This window comes from Rhinolophus sinicus, linkage group LG01 (genome assembly GCF_036562045.2).
Source record: "Rhinolophus sinicus isolate RSC01 linkage group LG01, ASM3656204v1, whole genome shotgun sequence".
Classification (NCBI taxonomy): Eukaryota; Metazoa; Chordata; class Mammalia; order Chiroptera; family Rhinolophidae; genus Rhinolophus; species Rhinolophus sinicus.
In genome coordinates, this window is record NC_133751.1 from 45,282,285 (window position 1) to 45,297,407 (window position 15,123).

Below are 15,123 nucleotides of genomic sequence, written 5' to 3' on the forward strand. Positions count from 1 at the left end.
TTGCTACAGAAAACAATATGGCTTTCTCAAAAAATTAAAAATAGAACTAGGATATGAGCCAGCAATTGCACTTCTGGGTATAAAGTCAAAAGAATTGAAAGCAGATTCTCAAAGAGATATCTGAATACCAATGTTCATAGCAGCATTATTTACAACAGGTGGAAGCAATCCAAAGTCTATGGACAGATGAATGGATAAACAAAATGTTATATATACACAAATGGAACATTATTCGTCCTTAAAAAGGAAATTCTGTCACATGCTACATGAATGAACCTTAATTCTGTCACATGTTAAATAAAATAAATAAAATATGGCCTGCAAAACGCATAATATTTAGTATCTGGCCTTATAGAAAATTGTGTGGGATATAGCCCTGAAAGCTGAAAATTAATTACTAAGCAAGGTTGCTGAATACTTAATATACAGAAATCAACTATTTCTATATACCAGCAACAAACTAGGAATTAAACGTTTTAAAAGGAACTAACATTGAAAGTAACATTTAAAAAAATAACATGTAGCCAGGAATAAATCTTATAAAAGATATGCAAAATCTCTAGGGGAAAATTGCTTCAATAAATGCAGTTATTAGATATCCATAAGGGAAAACATGTTAATGAATCCTTACACAAACCATACAAAAATCAATTCCAAGGGAATCGACAATCTTAATGTAAAAGGGAGAATCTAAAGAATGATGAGTAAGCCAAAGGAAAGAGAGAGGAAAACATAGATTTATGGCTAAAATATGTCCCATATATTATATTAAAAGGCTTTTCAAACGAACAAGAAAGAGATGGGCATCTAGGATGATAGAAGGAGCAGTCAGTTCTTCTGACATCACCTTTATGTTTTCAAAATTCTTTAGCAGCATTTTAAAACTAATTGTTACCTTATGTTTTGCCGTTCTTGATCAACATATCTTATTTGTGATGCAAGCATTGTTTTGTGAACCTTAATTTCTTCAGTTCGTTCTTCCATAGCTGTGTGTAACTGCTGTTTTCTTTTTTCCAGAGAAAGAACTTCTTCTGCTTTGCTGTGAAGCATGTCTCGAGTACGTTTAACTTCAAGTTTTAAAAGATTGTCTTCTATCATCAAATCCTATCAACATAACAAAATTATCTACTGTTGAAGTAATTATTTTTATACCAAAACCAAAATATTTTTCTTTCTTATTGCTACAAAAGTCAAACTTGAAAATATGATGTTTTCTATTTTGACCATTGACCAAGATATTATCTAGGGTTAAATTTAGGTATCTCCGAATCATGACTGGTTTTTCTTTTCTTTTTTTAAGAAAACAGTTTATGGCTATTCCAAATCTTTTCAATTCAATTTTAAATTTAAAATTTTACTATAAAAAAGTTATTCCTAAAATTGAAAGTTAGAATAGCCAGAAAATATATAAAGTCCTATGGATGAGCATTTTTGTATTCTAATCTAAATCTCACAAAATAATGTGTAAATAAATTTTTATTTTAAAACAATTCAGTCATGAGTAGAGTACTGTACAAGAGTACACAAATAGATCAATTTTCAAAATAGAAAGCCCAGAAACAAACACTTCAAAACATAAGATTTTGAAACAAGATTTCAAAATACAGCTTTTCAGTTGGAGAAAAGATTAGATCCCTACATCTCCTTTGTACCAAAACAAATTCCAGATGAATAAAAGAATGTAAGAGATAACACTACTATAATCCAGCTACTGGAAATAGTAAACATTTATTTGATTTTTAGTGTGACAAAGACATTTCTAAGCATGAAAATTATACAGGGAAAAATACTTAAATATATGATGTTAAAAAAAGTTTTTATGTCAAAAACTGAATAAACATGTAAAGACAAATGGGAAAAATATTAGCAATATTTATGACAGAGTCAATATTTTTACATATGAAGATCTTTTGCAAAGCAATTAAAAAACTGGAAATATGAGCCAAGAAAATAAAGTAGGAATCCAAAAAGAAAAATTAGAGGATATATTATAAATGTTTTAAACATTTTTATTTAAACATAAATATTTTAAATTTTATGGTTAAACATAAAACATTTCAAGTGTCACCAATTTAAAAGATGCAGGCTAAAAACAATGAAGTACCATGTTTACCCATCAAATTGACAACAATTTTATAACCTATATACAGTTTTGATGGTGGTGAGTAAAACAGAATGCTTCCACACTGCTGCTGGGAGTATTAACTGAACCCTCTAGATAGTAATTTTGCTTAAAAATAGTTGCAAGACACCAAAAATATTCATTCTTTTTGAATCTTCATTACACAGTTAGAAATTTATCCTAAGGAACTATCTTGTTGTACATTGTACAACAATTGTACAACGATATATCTGCAAAGAACATAATACTATTTAGAATAGCCCAACATTGGGAAAAAAAACAAAAACCAAAAAATAGGATATGGTAACTTCATGCAATGGACGTAGGAAGACTTTTAAAATATTTTTTAAAGAATATTTAATGTTTTTGCAACATGTACAATATATTTTAAAAATTTAAATACAGTATATACAGCTAATTTTCTTCAAAAGACTAGGAGGAAATATTAGGTTGGTGCAAAAGTAATTGTGGTTTAAAAGGTTAAAAGTAACTGCAAAAACCACAATTACTTTTCCACCAACCTAATAATATACTTTAACACTGTTCATCTTATGTACAGTGATTATAATGACTTATTGTCTTCTTTATAATTTGCTATATTTAAATTTTCTATAACTAGCATGAAAACGTGAGTTTTAATATTATATACACATATGATTTTATGTACCTGTTTAAAAGCTTTAACTTTATTAAGTTCTTTCTCTGCTCTGTCAGTGAAAAGGTTTAGTTCATTTATTTTGGTCATGAGGGACTGTTTTTCATCACAGTTTTTCCTGTTTGACTTCTTGATAAAGTAAAGATCATTCTGTAAAAAGGAAAAAAAGGTACATAAATATACTGTTAAATAACAATATTAAATACATACTATTAAACATATCTTACATTAAATTATGCACTCCATGAAATATTTATAATATTCAGATTTTTAAAAATCTTACTCTTCATTCTCTGACATCTCTAGTACAATATATGTGGGTATTCACATTAAACATTTTTCATTTTTCTCATCTATTGATGTTTTGGGTCTAGTTTCAGTATGTATGGTTACAATCCAACCTGAATTATTAAGTGATCACCATTTAGGGGAAGAAATGGAAGGAGGGAGCCCTAGCTTTGATTCAATACATAGTTTACCTTCTGGAGTTCATTATTTGATTCAACCCAAGTCCCAGAAGGTGAAAACATTAACAGTGTGAGAAAGCATAGGGGCTTGGCTAACAGTACAAGCTCTGGAAATAAATGGTTGTAATTACATATTAGTCATCTGACCCTGGTAGGCAACCAACTCTTCCTGAGTTTCCTCATTTCTAAAAGGGAGATAATAACAATACCTACCTCCCTGGATTGCTGTGAGGATTAAAGATGTTACTGGCAAAGAGTATGTACGACAGTGTTTAATACATAGATGTGTCTGTTATTATGGTTGTTGTTATTCTTATTATTACATATATAATCAATTATCACTAGAGAGAAAAATGCTAGATAAGATCTAACTCCATCGGATGCATTAACGGGTTGTGCATACACAGATACCAGTTTTCCAGCTTTATACCAGTTTGTATCCCTCCTTGCACCCTGAACCCAGAACAAGGTCTGTGCTCTTAGTCCCCTCGGGGTATGTACCTAAAGCAAAAACATTCTAGTTCCAAGATCTATCTGTCTTCCTCTCTCCATGTCCTTTTCTCTCTCTCCTTCTCTCTACACACCTCCCTCCTTCTTCTGCCTTTCTCATTGCCTGTATTTCTCTGAAGTATCAGGACCTAAGATTGCAGCAAGATAATAAGAAGAGATTTTTTTTTTTTTGCATAAAGCTGTGATTTCATAAAATTAACTTTTAGAATGAAAAGATAAAATTTAAGGCTATTTTTAATCAGGAGAAATTAGTTTCTATTATGCAAAATCAGAGATGGGAGAGGGAACGCAGAATGACTTTACAAACTGATGCTACTATTGAGAGAGAATAAACCTTCATAAGGAGGTTATTTAATTTTAATATCTTTAAAAATTCACTTGCATTTCTATAAATGTATTTATCTCTCTGTTAAAACCAGAGTCAGGATAGGCATAAGTACTAGCCAACTGCATAACGGGCAGAGCCCCAGAGTAGTTTCAAAAAGGAACACTAGAATCATCCTTCTACAGCAAAACAGACAATTCAGGCCACAGTCAAGAAACATGTTCAGATACACAGGTCACCTTCCTATTTTTCTGTAGCATTAACATTCTCATATTATATATAATTAAAACAATACCATTTATTACTGAGTTTCCCCAAATATAAGACCTAGCCGGACTATATTATATTATGTTAGATAAGACCCAGTCTTATATTATAGTAAAATAAGACCGGTCTTACATTAATTTTTGCTCCAAAAGACGCGTTAGAGCTGATGGTCCAGGTAAGTCTTATTTTGGGGGAAACACGGTAAGTACCTACTAAAAGCACTGTGTTAAGATATGCGTTGTTTCTAATTCTTCCAAATGCCCTAAATTAATATTAATTTTTTTTCCATTTCATAGATGAGTAAACTAGAGTTCAAAAAAGTTAAAATAGCAATAGTGGTATAACCTTGACGTTCAAAACCAGTTCTTTCTGATTCCAAAACATGTACTGTCTTCCATTTCATCAGGCTACGAACTACTCCAAACCAAAATTTTATCGTAAAATACACACACACACACACACACACACACAAGATGCCAAAAAAAAATGTATACACATTTTAAGAAAGCAAAAAACTGTATTAAAATTGTAATAATATATATCCATAACAAAGGATGAATATAAGTCACATTTGACTTCTGCAAATACAAGAGGTGCTCAAAGTGGTTATCATAGCGTAATTTTAACGCAGTTTTTTCCTTTCTTAAAATGTGTATACTTTTTTTGGCACCTTCTGTATATATTAATTTTAAAAAGTTAATCGCTCCCTTTCTCCTTTGTAGCCTTAGAGGAATTCAGAGCAATTCTTCTTACAACCACTGGAGGACACTCAGCACTCGGCCTTTCCAGCTCTCCTTCACTCTCACACTCCAATTAAAGCTTAACACAGATTTTATATTACACAGTTTCCCCTAACATAGATTTCATATTATCATAAATATATTAAAATACCTAATGCTTAAGAACATTTTCATCTTAACAAAACTGAGTTATTTGAAATATTACAACTAAGTAAATAATTGAATAACAACAATAGATGACCCATAAAAGAGTACCTTCTTTTAGAGGTTAGTTCATACATGAAGGGCAATCAAGTTATTATGGCACATACAAAAGATAAAACTGGAATTTATCAATGTTTTAAATCATGTACTATTTAAGAGTATTTTGCAGTCACATGGATGAGGGATCAAATCCTAGCTTTCCATGTACTAGCTGTACAATTGTGGACAAGTTACTTAATCTGTAAAACAAGTAATATCTTCCTCACAAGACCTTTATAAGGATTAATTGAAATAAATTACTAGAGGCAGGTAATGTATTTAGCATACAGTAAATACATAATGGTAATGTTACATTTTCATAGTATAGAAACATGAGCATCAGTTCATACATTTATTTGTTATATATGTTGGTAGCTGGGCCATCTGCCTAAAATCAAGTCTTAGGAACATGTTGACTTAAAACAGAATGACCAATGACTAGAATATCTGAAGCATAAAATATATTTTGGATAAGTTACATTAAGCTTCTTGATCTCTGTTTCCAAAATGACAAGTGTAGATTTTTTCTCTTCCAATGTCTTTTTAAGTTCAACAACTTTTGCTTCAAGAGCTTGTCTTTCTTCTGAATTAATTTCTCCCTTTAACCGTGACATTCGGCGTTCCATTTGTTGAATGCAAAAATCCTGTTACAGTTTTTAAAAATAAGTTAGTAAGGAGAAACAAACAGTTAAAATCATTTCTATAAATTTAAAGACACAGTGACAACATTCTTATGAGTTGGGCTGGGTGTCATCATCTACTGGAGTCACTTTAACCCTTCAGTAATTGATAGGATAAAATCTTTTTTACCCTAAGGGGAGAAACAGCAACCTATCCTTCAACAACCAGGGAACATGATAGTGATACAGAAGTAAACTTCTGAAAATATAACAAAGTCATATAGGGAGATATTTATCATAGTACCATGACGGAACCTGAGTAAATCCACTGGATCTACACAGACATGAATTTTCAAGAGTACATTTTCTAAGGGACGCCAAAATTTGATACAGTCATAAACTGTTAGCCATGAAAGGCTCAAAACTTCTAATGAATTATTTTTTAAAATGATACTCCAGCATTTGTAATTTTGAGAAACTAAGAATATATTAGATGGGGAAATTAAGATGTAGAGAGGGAGGACATTAAGAAATTAACATGACGACAGAATATGTAAGTAGAACAAATAAGGAAAAACTGAAAAAATACTTTTAACTGATTGGTCTATGGGTTGGGGTGGGAAAGCCTATGTCTGCATAACTAAGAATTAACATGGTTTTTCTAGATTGCAGATATCCAACTCCTTGTTTTGTTTTACTCCAGGTCCAATTGCCCAGGTTCCTTTAAAGTATGGTTCTCTCTCACTAGAGTTGTCTATCCATTTACCTGTTTACTTCATATCAGGAAAAAATAGTGACCCAACATGGTATCCTATCTTCAGTATCTGTGCTTTGTTTTCTTAGAACACTTTGGTATCTTGACCATCACAACTATAATAAATCAATGTGGCAGATATTCATAAGAGTAATATTTACCTGATTGTACATAATTTCTTGCTGTTTCAAGGTTTCAAAATCCAGTTTGTGTAATTGATGGTTGAGGTGCTTTAGAGAGGAACGAGTTCCTTCAATTTCTGATATAATAGCTTTTTCTTTCATTGTCTCAGTCTGTAATTCCTGAACTTTCTTAAATAGCACATCTTTCACTATGTTCAATTGAACTTCCACTTCCTGATGATGATGATAATAATAATAGTGATTAATGAAATTATAATATCTTAAGATGTATTATTATTATATGAATGTTATAATTTAGGGACTCATAAATGACCACGCTAACATTTTAGCCCTTGAGAATATAAAGCCCTTCCCACAATTTCAACAAATCCCCAGCATTTCTTGTAGTCTATTCTAGTAAACTAGAATAGTAGTTTTCTATTCCTGTATCATATGTCTCAATATGTCATCTTCTATCCTTCCCACCCTGGCTGTAGAACTTGACCATTCTACTAGTTTCCTTATAAAATAAAATATACAGCTTCTAAGTTCATAAAGTTTACTAAAGTCTTGAGGATGTTACAGGAAAGAAATCACATCACACATTCCCACATCTTCTTTGGGGCATTAATCAGTGCCCCAAATATTTAACCACCAGCTTTCCAGTGGACAAGAGGTTAGGGAGAAGTGGCTGACTTCCATGGTGTAAATACTCCCACTATGGTCAATTACAAGCTACTAACATGATTGCACTAAATGCAGAGTTGGGAAGAGATACACAGTAGTAGACCATTATGCAGTATTTCCAATATACAGATATAATAGATGGAAGCGATCTTAAGTAACCTTAAAAGCACAGATAACAGTAAAATCATTTGGAAGTGATGAGTATTTGTTACATTTGTTTTTAATATTATTTATTTAATTGTAAGTCTATTAATTTAATTTTAATAGTAGCTATGTTTAGCAGCCAACTTTCAAAATTCTGGGAAATTTAACTGACAGCTCCTGTGAGCTGGTAGGGCTGGCCCCATCACACTAATGGCACTATCCCTTACTCACACTTTGTTTCCAGTTGGCCTCCCTATATATGCAGCCCCCTAGGAAATAAAAAACAATCCCCCACTCCCACTGCTCCTTTCTCAGGAGGCAGATCTGTCTTGACCTCAAAGCTTCACGCCCAATGTATTCTAGGCTTCAAACAGATCTACCATGCCAAGAGCTATTGAAAGTCATCATTTTAAAATGTTGAAATAATTTCCCTCTGTGTCCTTATATCCAGATGAGCATATTTCCCTTTGGCAACCAATGAACTTCAATATAAAACCAAAGATGTCTGTAATTTAAATTTTCTGTAATTTAAATTTAAATTTTCACAAATCAAGAAATATAATCTGATATAAACATATAAAATGCATTATTTTTCATATAATAGACAATTTTCATTGGGTTTAATACATTCTCAAAGATTGCCTAGCAGAGTTCTAAAGTCAGTGTTTGGCGTTAAATAACATAGTATACCTCCAAAACATACAGGGATATTTCCAAACAAACAAACAAAATCGAACCGCTACAAAAACCAAGATTACGAACACAACCCTGCTCAAGCACAATCACCACACATGCTACAATCTTATTTTTTTTCTAACTCAGCTAATTTCTTCAAAAATGTCACGAGTTTTTCATTCTGTCACCAAAAGTTCTATTTCACATGAATTTCACAGTTTTTACAGATTTCTGATAACGTCAAATACTATCCCGTCTCATGTGCTACGGAATCATGCTCTTAAGGGAAAAAAGTAACTTTCAAAGAAAATAATGTTGTACGATTTGGACTTAAATGCCACTCAAGTCAAGATTACTGCATAACTTCATTACTCAAGAATTTTAAACATACAACAGCACACCAGGGAAGCAAATATAAATGAAACATACTTCATAGAAGCCTCAGCAAATGAGGGGTTTTTGCCACCATCTTCAGTTGCCCTTGTTCTTCCCCCCTCAAAAAGTTAAAAGCAAGAAGTAGTGCCTACAGTGTCAGGTCACACAAGTCACTTTGAAGTTTTCAAATAGGAAATGGTGAACCAGCCTTTTCCAGTTCCTCAAAAATTGGCTTTAATGCTACCCACATACCAAACAGATTAAGAAAGAAGTGTGGATGCCAGTAGAGTTAGTAAAATAATACCATTCAAGTGCCTGTCGTTTACCAATAGATGATGCCAGACTATAAGAGATTAAAGAAATAGCAGTAGTATGAAGAAATACAGGTAATGAATGTAGACCACTGGGGGGAATTGGATCACAAACAAACAAAAAGGATGATAATCATGTGGAAATCAGTTGTAAAACAAGGGCACTTTTCAAGGTACCTTTGTAATATAAGAACATATATATTGATGACAAGCTAGTACATGGACACAGTAGGAATTGGTAAGGCATGGGATCTAAGGTAGAAGATTTCCCCTTTAAAAGGAGACATCAAAGTTAAATGAGTTCAATGCTAGAAGTGGAGCAAATGCAGAATAAGAGCTTAAGAAGACAGCAGGTCACAAACATCCTCAGAGGCAATAAAAAAAAGGCCCAACAACTCTAATTACAAATGTGATCATACTGGAAAGCAGAGCCTCTTAAAAGACCGTCTGCTCCTCCAATCTCAAAAGTTTAATTAATGCATTATTGCTAAATTTGTTGCGATTTTTTTTTTAATTGAAACTAATCTTTACCTTTACACCCCTTTCCTCCTCCCGTAGCATATCTTCCAAATTGGTAGCTTTCTCTTCAACAGACATGGTTTTCTCAGTAACCTGCTTTAATTTTGTTCTTGCAATCTGATTATGATTTTTAATTTTGTCTAACCTAGAGAGAGTTTATGAGGAAACAACAGAAAACATGTCTAAAAATTATTTAATGCAACAAACAAGGAATAATTTATCCTAAGATTTCTTTATATGTCTTGAAGGTTTTTTCGTCATAAACCTTTTTCTTACCAATATACACAAGGTCTGACAATTAAGTTTGTGAACTTGTTGCAACGATGTTGCTAACCTTTTTTTGATATCAGAGGAATGATTCATTATGAATTTGTACCAACTGGACAGTTAACCAAGTTTACTATTTGGAAATGCATGAAAAAGTTAAACGACCTGAACTTTTCGCCAACAATTCATGGCTCTTGCATCACGACAATGCAACAGCTCACAAGGCACCTTCTGTGAAGGAGTTTTTAGCCAGTAAACAAATAACTATATTGGAACACCCTGCCTACTCACCTGATCTGGCCCCCAATGACTTCTTTCTTTACCTGAAGATAAAGGAAATATTGAAAGGAAGACATTTTGATGACATTCAGGACATCAGGGTAATACAATGGATGACAGCTCTGATGGCCATTCCAGGAAAAGAGTTCCAACATTTCTTTGAAGGGTGGACTAGGCACTGGTGTGGGTGCATAGGCTCCCAAGGGGAGTACTTTGAAGATGACCATAGTGATATTCAGCAATGAGGGATGTAGCACTTTTTCTGGGATGAGTTCGCAAACTTAATTGTCAGGCCTCATATTTACTAAGCCATAAAAATATTGCTCCTGAGCCTTTGTGATGAAAATCCCAGGAAAGTTTCTTTTAATTTAATAATATAGTAGCTATATTTTATAGTTATTTATCAAAAAAATTAATTTTTCTATAAGTAGTAAAAAATTATAAAAATATTTAAGTATCTTTTTTCTTACCTTGTTGTTTCTGCATGAATATCCTTCTTTATTTTGGAAATATTTTTCCTCAGAGCTTCTAAATCACTGGAACTTCTATTCACGGTGGCTTTTAAAGAGTCCAACTATTTATTAAGTAACAAACAGAAATTATATATTTACTGTATATTTTATAAATTAATTTCATTTCTAAGAAGTTTTATTCTGAACACTTTAATCTCTAACCTACATCACACCCATAAACACAGTAACCATGTTGCTGTAATACATATTAACAGTTTTCTTTTTCAATGGGCCAAAAGACTTGAACAGACATTAAATTTTAATGACTTGTACTATTAATACTGGCAAATAATAAAGACCTACATATATGTGTTAAAAGTACATTAGAGCAAAGCTTCAGAACATTGCATTTGGCAATGAGTTCTTGGATATGACACCAAAGGCACAGGGAACAAAAGAAAACATAGGCAAATTAGACTTCAACAAAATTAAAAGCTTTTGCATATCAAAAGACAGTATCAACAGAGTAAAAGGGCAACCCACAGAATAGGAGAAAATATCTGCAAATCATATATGTTATTAAGGGATTAATATCCACAATATATGTAGAGAATTTATAAAACTTAACAAAAATTTTTTTTTCAATGGGCAAAAGACTTGAACAGACATTTCTCCAAAGAAAATATACAAATGGCCAATAAGCACATGGAAAGATACTAACATCGTTAATCATTAGGAAAATGCAAATCAAAACTACAATAAAATACCACCTTACACCCATTAGGATGGCTACCATCAGGGGGGAAAAAATATATACATATATATAAAATAAAAGTCTTGACAAGGATATGGAAAAACTTGAACTCTTGTGTACTGTTAGTGGGAATGTGAAATGGTACAGCCACTGTGCAAAACAGTATGGCAGTTCCTCAAAATATTATAAATAGAATTACCATATGATCTAGCAATTCTTGAGATTATATACCAATATTCATAGCAGTATTATTCACGATAGCTTAGAACATGGAAGCAACCCAAGTATCCATCAACAGATGACTGGATTAGCAAAATGTGGTACTGTGTTTCCCTGAAAATAAGATCTAGCCAAGGTAATCATCTCTAATGAGTCTTTTGGAGCAAAAATTAATATAAGACCCAGTCTTATTTTACTATAATATAAAACCTCGTCTTATATTAATTTTTGCTCCAAAAGATGCATTATAGCTGATTGTCCAGCTAGGTCTTATTTTCAGGGAAACACGGTACATACATACAAGAGAGTAGTATTCACCCCTATAAAGGAAGGAATTTCTGACAAATGCTACAACATGCATACACCTTGAGGACATTATACTAAGTGAATAAGCCACATACAAAAAGACAAATGCCATATGATTCTACTTATATGAGGTACTTAGAGTAGTCAGAATCATAGAGACAAAGTAGAATGGTAGTTGCCAAGGGCTTGGAAGAGGGAGGAATGAGGAGCTATTGTTTAATGAGTAAGGAATTTCAGTTTTACAAGAAAAGAGTTATGGAAATGGACTGTGGTGATGGTTAAACATCATTATGTATTTAATACCACTGAACTTTAATACCACTGAAGTGTATGTACACTTAAAAATGGTTAAGATAGGGACTGGGGGGAAGGAGGTAAAGGAAAGTGATTGCTAATAGGTATGGAGTTTCTTTTTAAAATGACAAAAATATTCAGTTAGATAGTGGTGATGGTTGCACAATTCTGTAAACCATTGAATTATACACTTTAAAAGAGTGAATTATGGCATGTGAATTATATCTCAATAAACAATTTATGAATGAATAAATAAATTCCTGCATTCTTTTCTGCAATTGATTTAAACTGTAAAATATTTAAGAATGAGCTATTAAGCAGTGACATTTAACTTAGGCAAGAAATTCATTTATTTTACTTTTTCAGGATCTTTGTATTTATTCTCTTTGGGCAGAAAAAAAATCTTTCCTTTTTTATCAGAAATAAAAATTATAACTTATAGAATAAAAAGTTCTACATTATTCCAATTTCCCAACTAAACAGTGGTAATTTCAGATAATATGGTCTCAAGGCACAAATTTCTTAAAGATCCTTTTACTGCTAACTAAGGGGATCACTTCCTCTCTCTGGAATAATCTAGTGGGCGTGTATTCCTGCAAAAGCAGAAAAGAACAAAGCAGAAGTTTTGTCCTCTCAGTCTGTTTCAAGGGATTTTACCAATACTTTGTCCCACTACCAGACTGAAATTTGTCCTTTAACAAGGTGAGAAACTGAACTTAAACAGGTAGTTCCACCTAGAATTTGAGAGTTAAAACTACCATACACATGTAACACCAGAAAGATGCTCTTAGTTAATACTAATGTCAGTATTCACCTTCACATTTGCCCATTTGCAGGTTATAATTTCCAGTCTAGACCCTTCAAAGCCTTTTGCCTTGGGTCACTTACAAAATACCAAGCATGACAGGCAACTTGGGCACCGTGTAACTCCATGAGAGGCCCTTCAAATCATCTGTGATGTGCATGGCACCCCACACACACACACCTTGCTACCTTCACCAATCAGAGGCTCAATCAAAGAATCCTAAAAGTTCCGTAACAAGGAGAGACAAAACAAAAAGAACCAGAAGGCAATTTCTGAAAGACATGCTTATTTTTATAGTAATCTGTCATAAACACACAAACCAGTCTTTTTAGTTGACGTACCTCATCCTTCAGCTGATTCCTATTAGTTTCATGTTGCTGATATTCTGTTCTACATTTTAAAACTTTACGATCAGCAACTGAAATTCTTTTCTCATACTCTGCATTATTTCCAATCTCACTTTCCAAAAACTTGATCTTCTCCTTAACCAAACTTTCTTTTTCTCTCATTTCCTGCTTTGTCCTTGCTAATGCCTAGGATTAAAAAAAAAAAAAAAGAAAGAAAATGTTAAATATATGTTTAATATAATGGACAAAACTAAAACTAAAAAGAATTGGTTTTCTTTTTTGATTATATTTTATTAGTTTCAGGCATACAGAACAGCATAGTGATTAGACATTTACATAACTCAGAGTGATGACCCCAACAAGTCCATGACCCACCCGACACTGTACATAGTTATTAGAACATTACTGACTATATTCCTCATGTTGCACTACACATCCCTGGGACTAGTGTTTTTAATTATAATTGACATTCAATATTATTTTATATTAGTTTCAGGTGTACAGCATAGTAGCCAGACATCTACACAATTTATGAGGTGATCCCCTCAATAAGTCCACCACATATCTGACACCACACACAGCTCCTACTATACCACTGATTACACTCCCCATACTGCACTCCACAGCCCCGTGACTCTCCCGCAACTATCAATTTGTACTTCTTAATCCCTTCACCTTCTCACCCAGCCTACAACCCTCCTCCCCTCCAGCAACCATCACTTTGTCTCTGTATCTAAGTGTCTGTTTCTGTTCTGTCTGCTCATCCATTTTGTTCTTTAGATTCCACATATAACCGAAATCAGACTTATTTCACTTAACATAATACCCTCTAGGTCCATCCATGTTGTCGCAAATGGTAATATTTCATTCTTTTTTTATGGCAGAGCAATATCCATTGTATAAATGTACCACAATTTCTTTGTCCAATTTTCTATTGATGGACATTTCAGTTGTTTGCACATCTTGGCTATCGTAAATAGCACTGCAGTGAACGTAGGGTTGTACATATTTTTTCGAATTAGTGTTTTCGAATTATTTGAATATATATCCAGAAGTGGAATTACTGGGTCATAAGGTAGCTCTACTTTTTTTATTTTTTGAGGAACCTCTATACTGTTTTCCACAGTGGCTGCACCAATTTGCAGTCCCACCAACAAAGCATGAGCGTTCCCTTTTCTCCACATCCTCGCCAACACTTGTTGTTTGTTGATTTATTGATGATGGCCATTCTGACAGGTGTGAGGTAATATCTCATTGTGGTTTTAATTTGCATTTCCCTGATCATTAGTGATGCTGAGCATTTTCTCGTATGTCTATTGGTCATCTGTATATCCTCTTTGGAAAAATGTCTATTCAGGTTCCCTGCCCATTTTTTAATTGGATTGTTTGTTTTTTCTTGGTGTTATGCTGTATTATAAATTTTGCATATTAACCCCTTCTCAGATGCATCACTAGCAAATATCTTCTCCCATTCAACAGGATGTCTTTTCATTTTGTTGTTGGTTTCATTTGATGTGCAAAACTTTTTTGTTTGATGTCATCCCATTTATTTTTTCTTTTGTTTCTCTTGCCCAAGGAGATATATCAGTAAAAATATTACTAAGGTAATGTCTGAAGGTTTACTGCCTATGTTTTCTTATAGGAGTGTCATGGTTTTTTATCTTACATTTAAGTCATTAATCTATTTTGAGTTTATTCTTGTATATGGAGTAAGAAGATGGTCCAGTTTCATTTTTTTGCATGTATCTGTCCAGTTTTCCCAGAACCATTTATTGAATAAATTGTCTTTACCCCAATATATATTCTTGTTTCCTTTGTCATAGATTAAGTGACCATATAGGCATGGCTTTATTTTTGGGCTCTC

General features: G+C 32.9%; 1 protein-coding gene across 1 annotated transcript in view; it reads right to left on the reverse strand.

Annotated features, from left to right (window-relative positions):
* Window positions 1–15,123, reverse strand: part of CCDC39 (coiled-coil domain 39 molecular ruler complex subunit) — a 39,131-nt gene that overhangs the window by 10,121 nt on the left and 13,887 nt on the right. The window contains exons 7-13 of the mRNA XM_019737347.2: window positions 13,254–13,445; window positions 10,553–10,656; window positions 9,549–9,681; window positions 6,865–7,059; window positions 5,809–5,973; window positions 2,790–2,927; window positions 896–1,104 (exon numbers count right to left, since the gene is read on the reverse strand). Coding sequence (XP_019592906.2) covers window positions 896–1,104; window positions 2,790–2,927; window positions 5,809–5,973; window positions 6,865–7,059; window positions 9,549–9,681; window positions 10,553–10,656; window positions 13,254–13,445 — 1,136 coding nt within the window. The remainder of the gene's footprint in view (window positions 1–895; window positions 1,105–2,789; window positions 2,928–5,808; window positions 5,974–6,864; window positions 7,060–9,548; window positions 9,682–10,552; window positions 10,657–13,253; window positions 13,446–15,123) is intronic.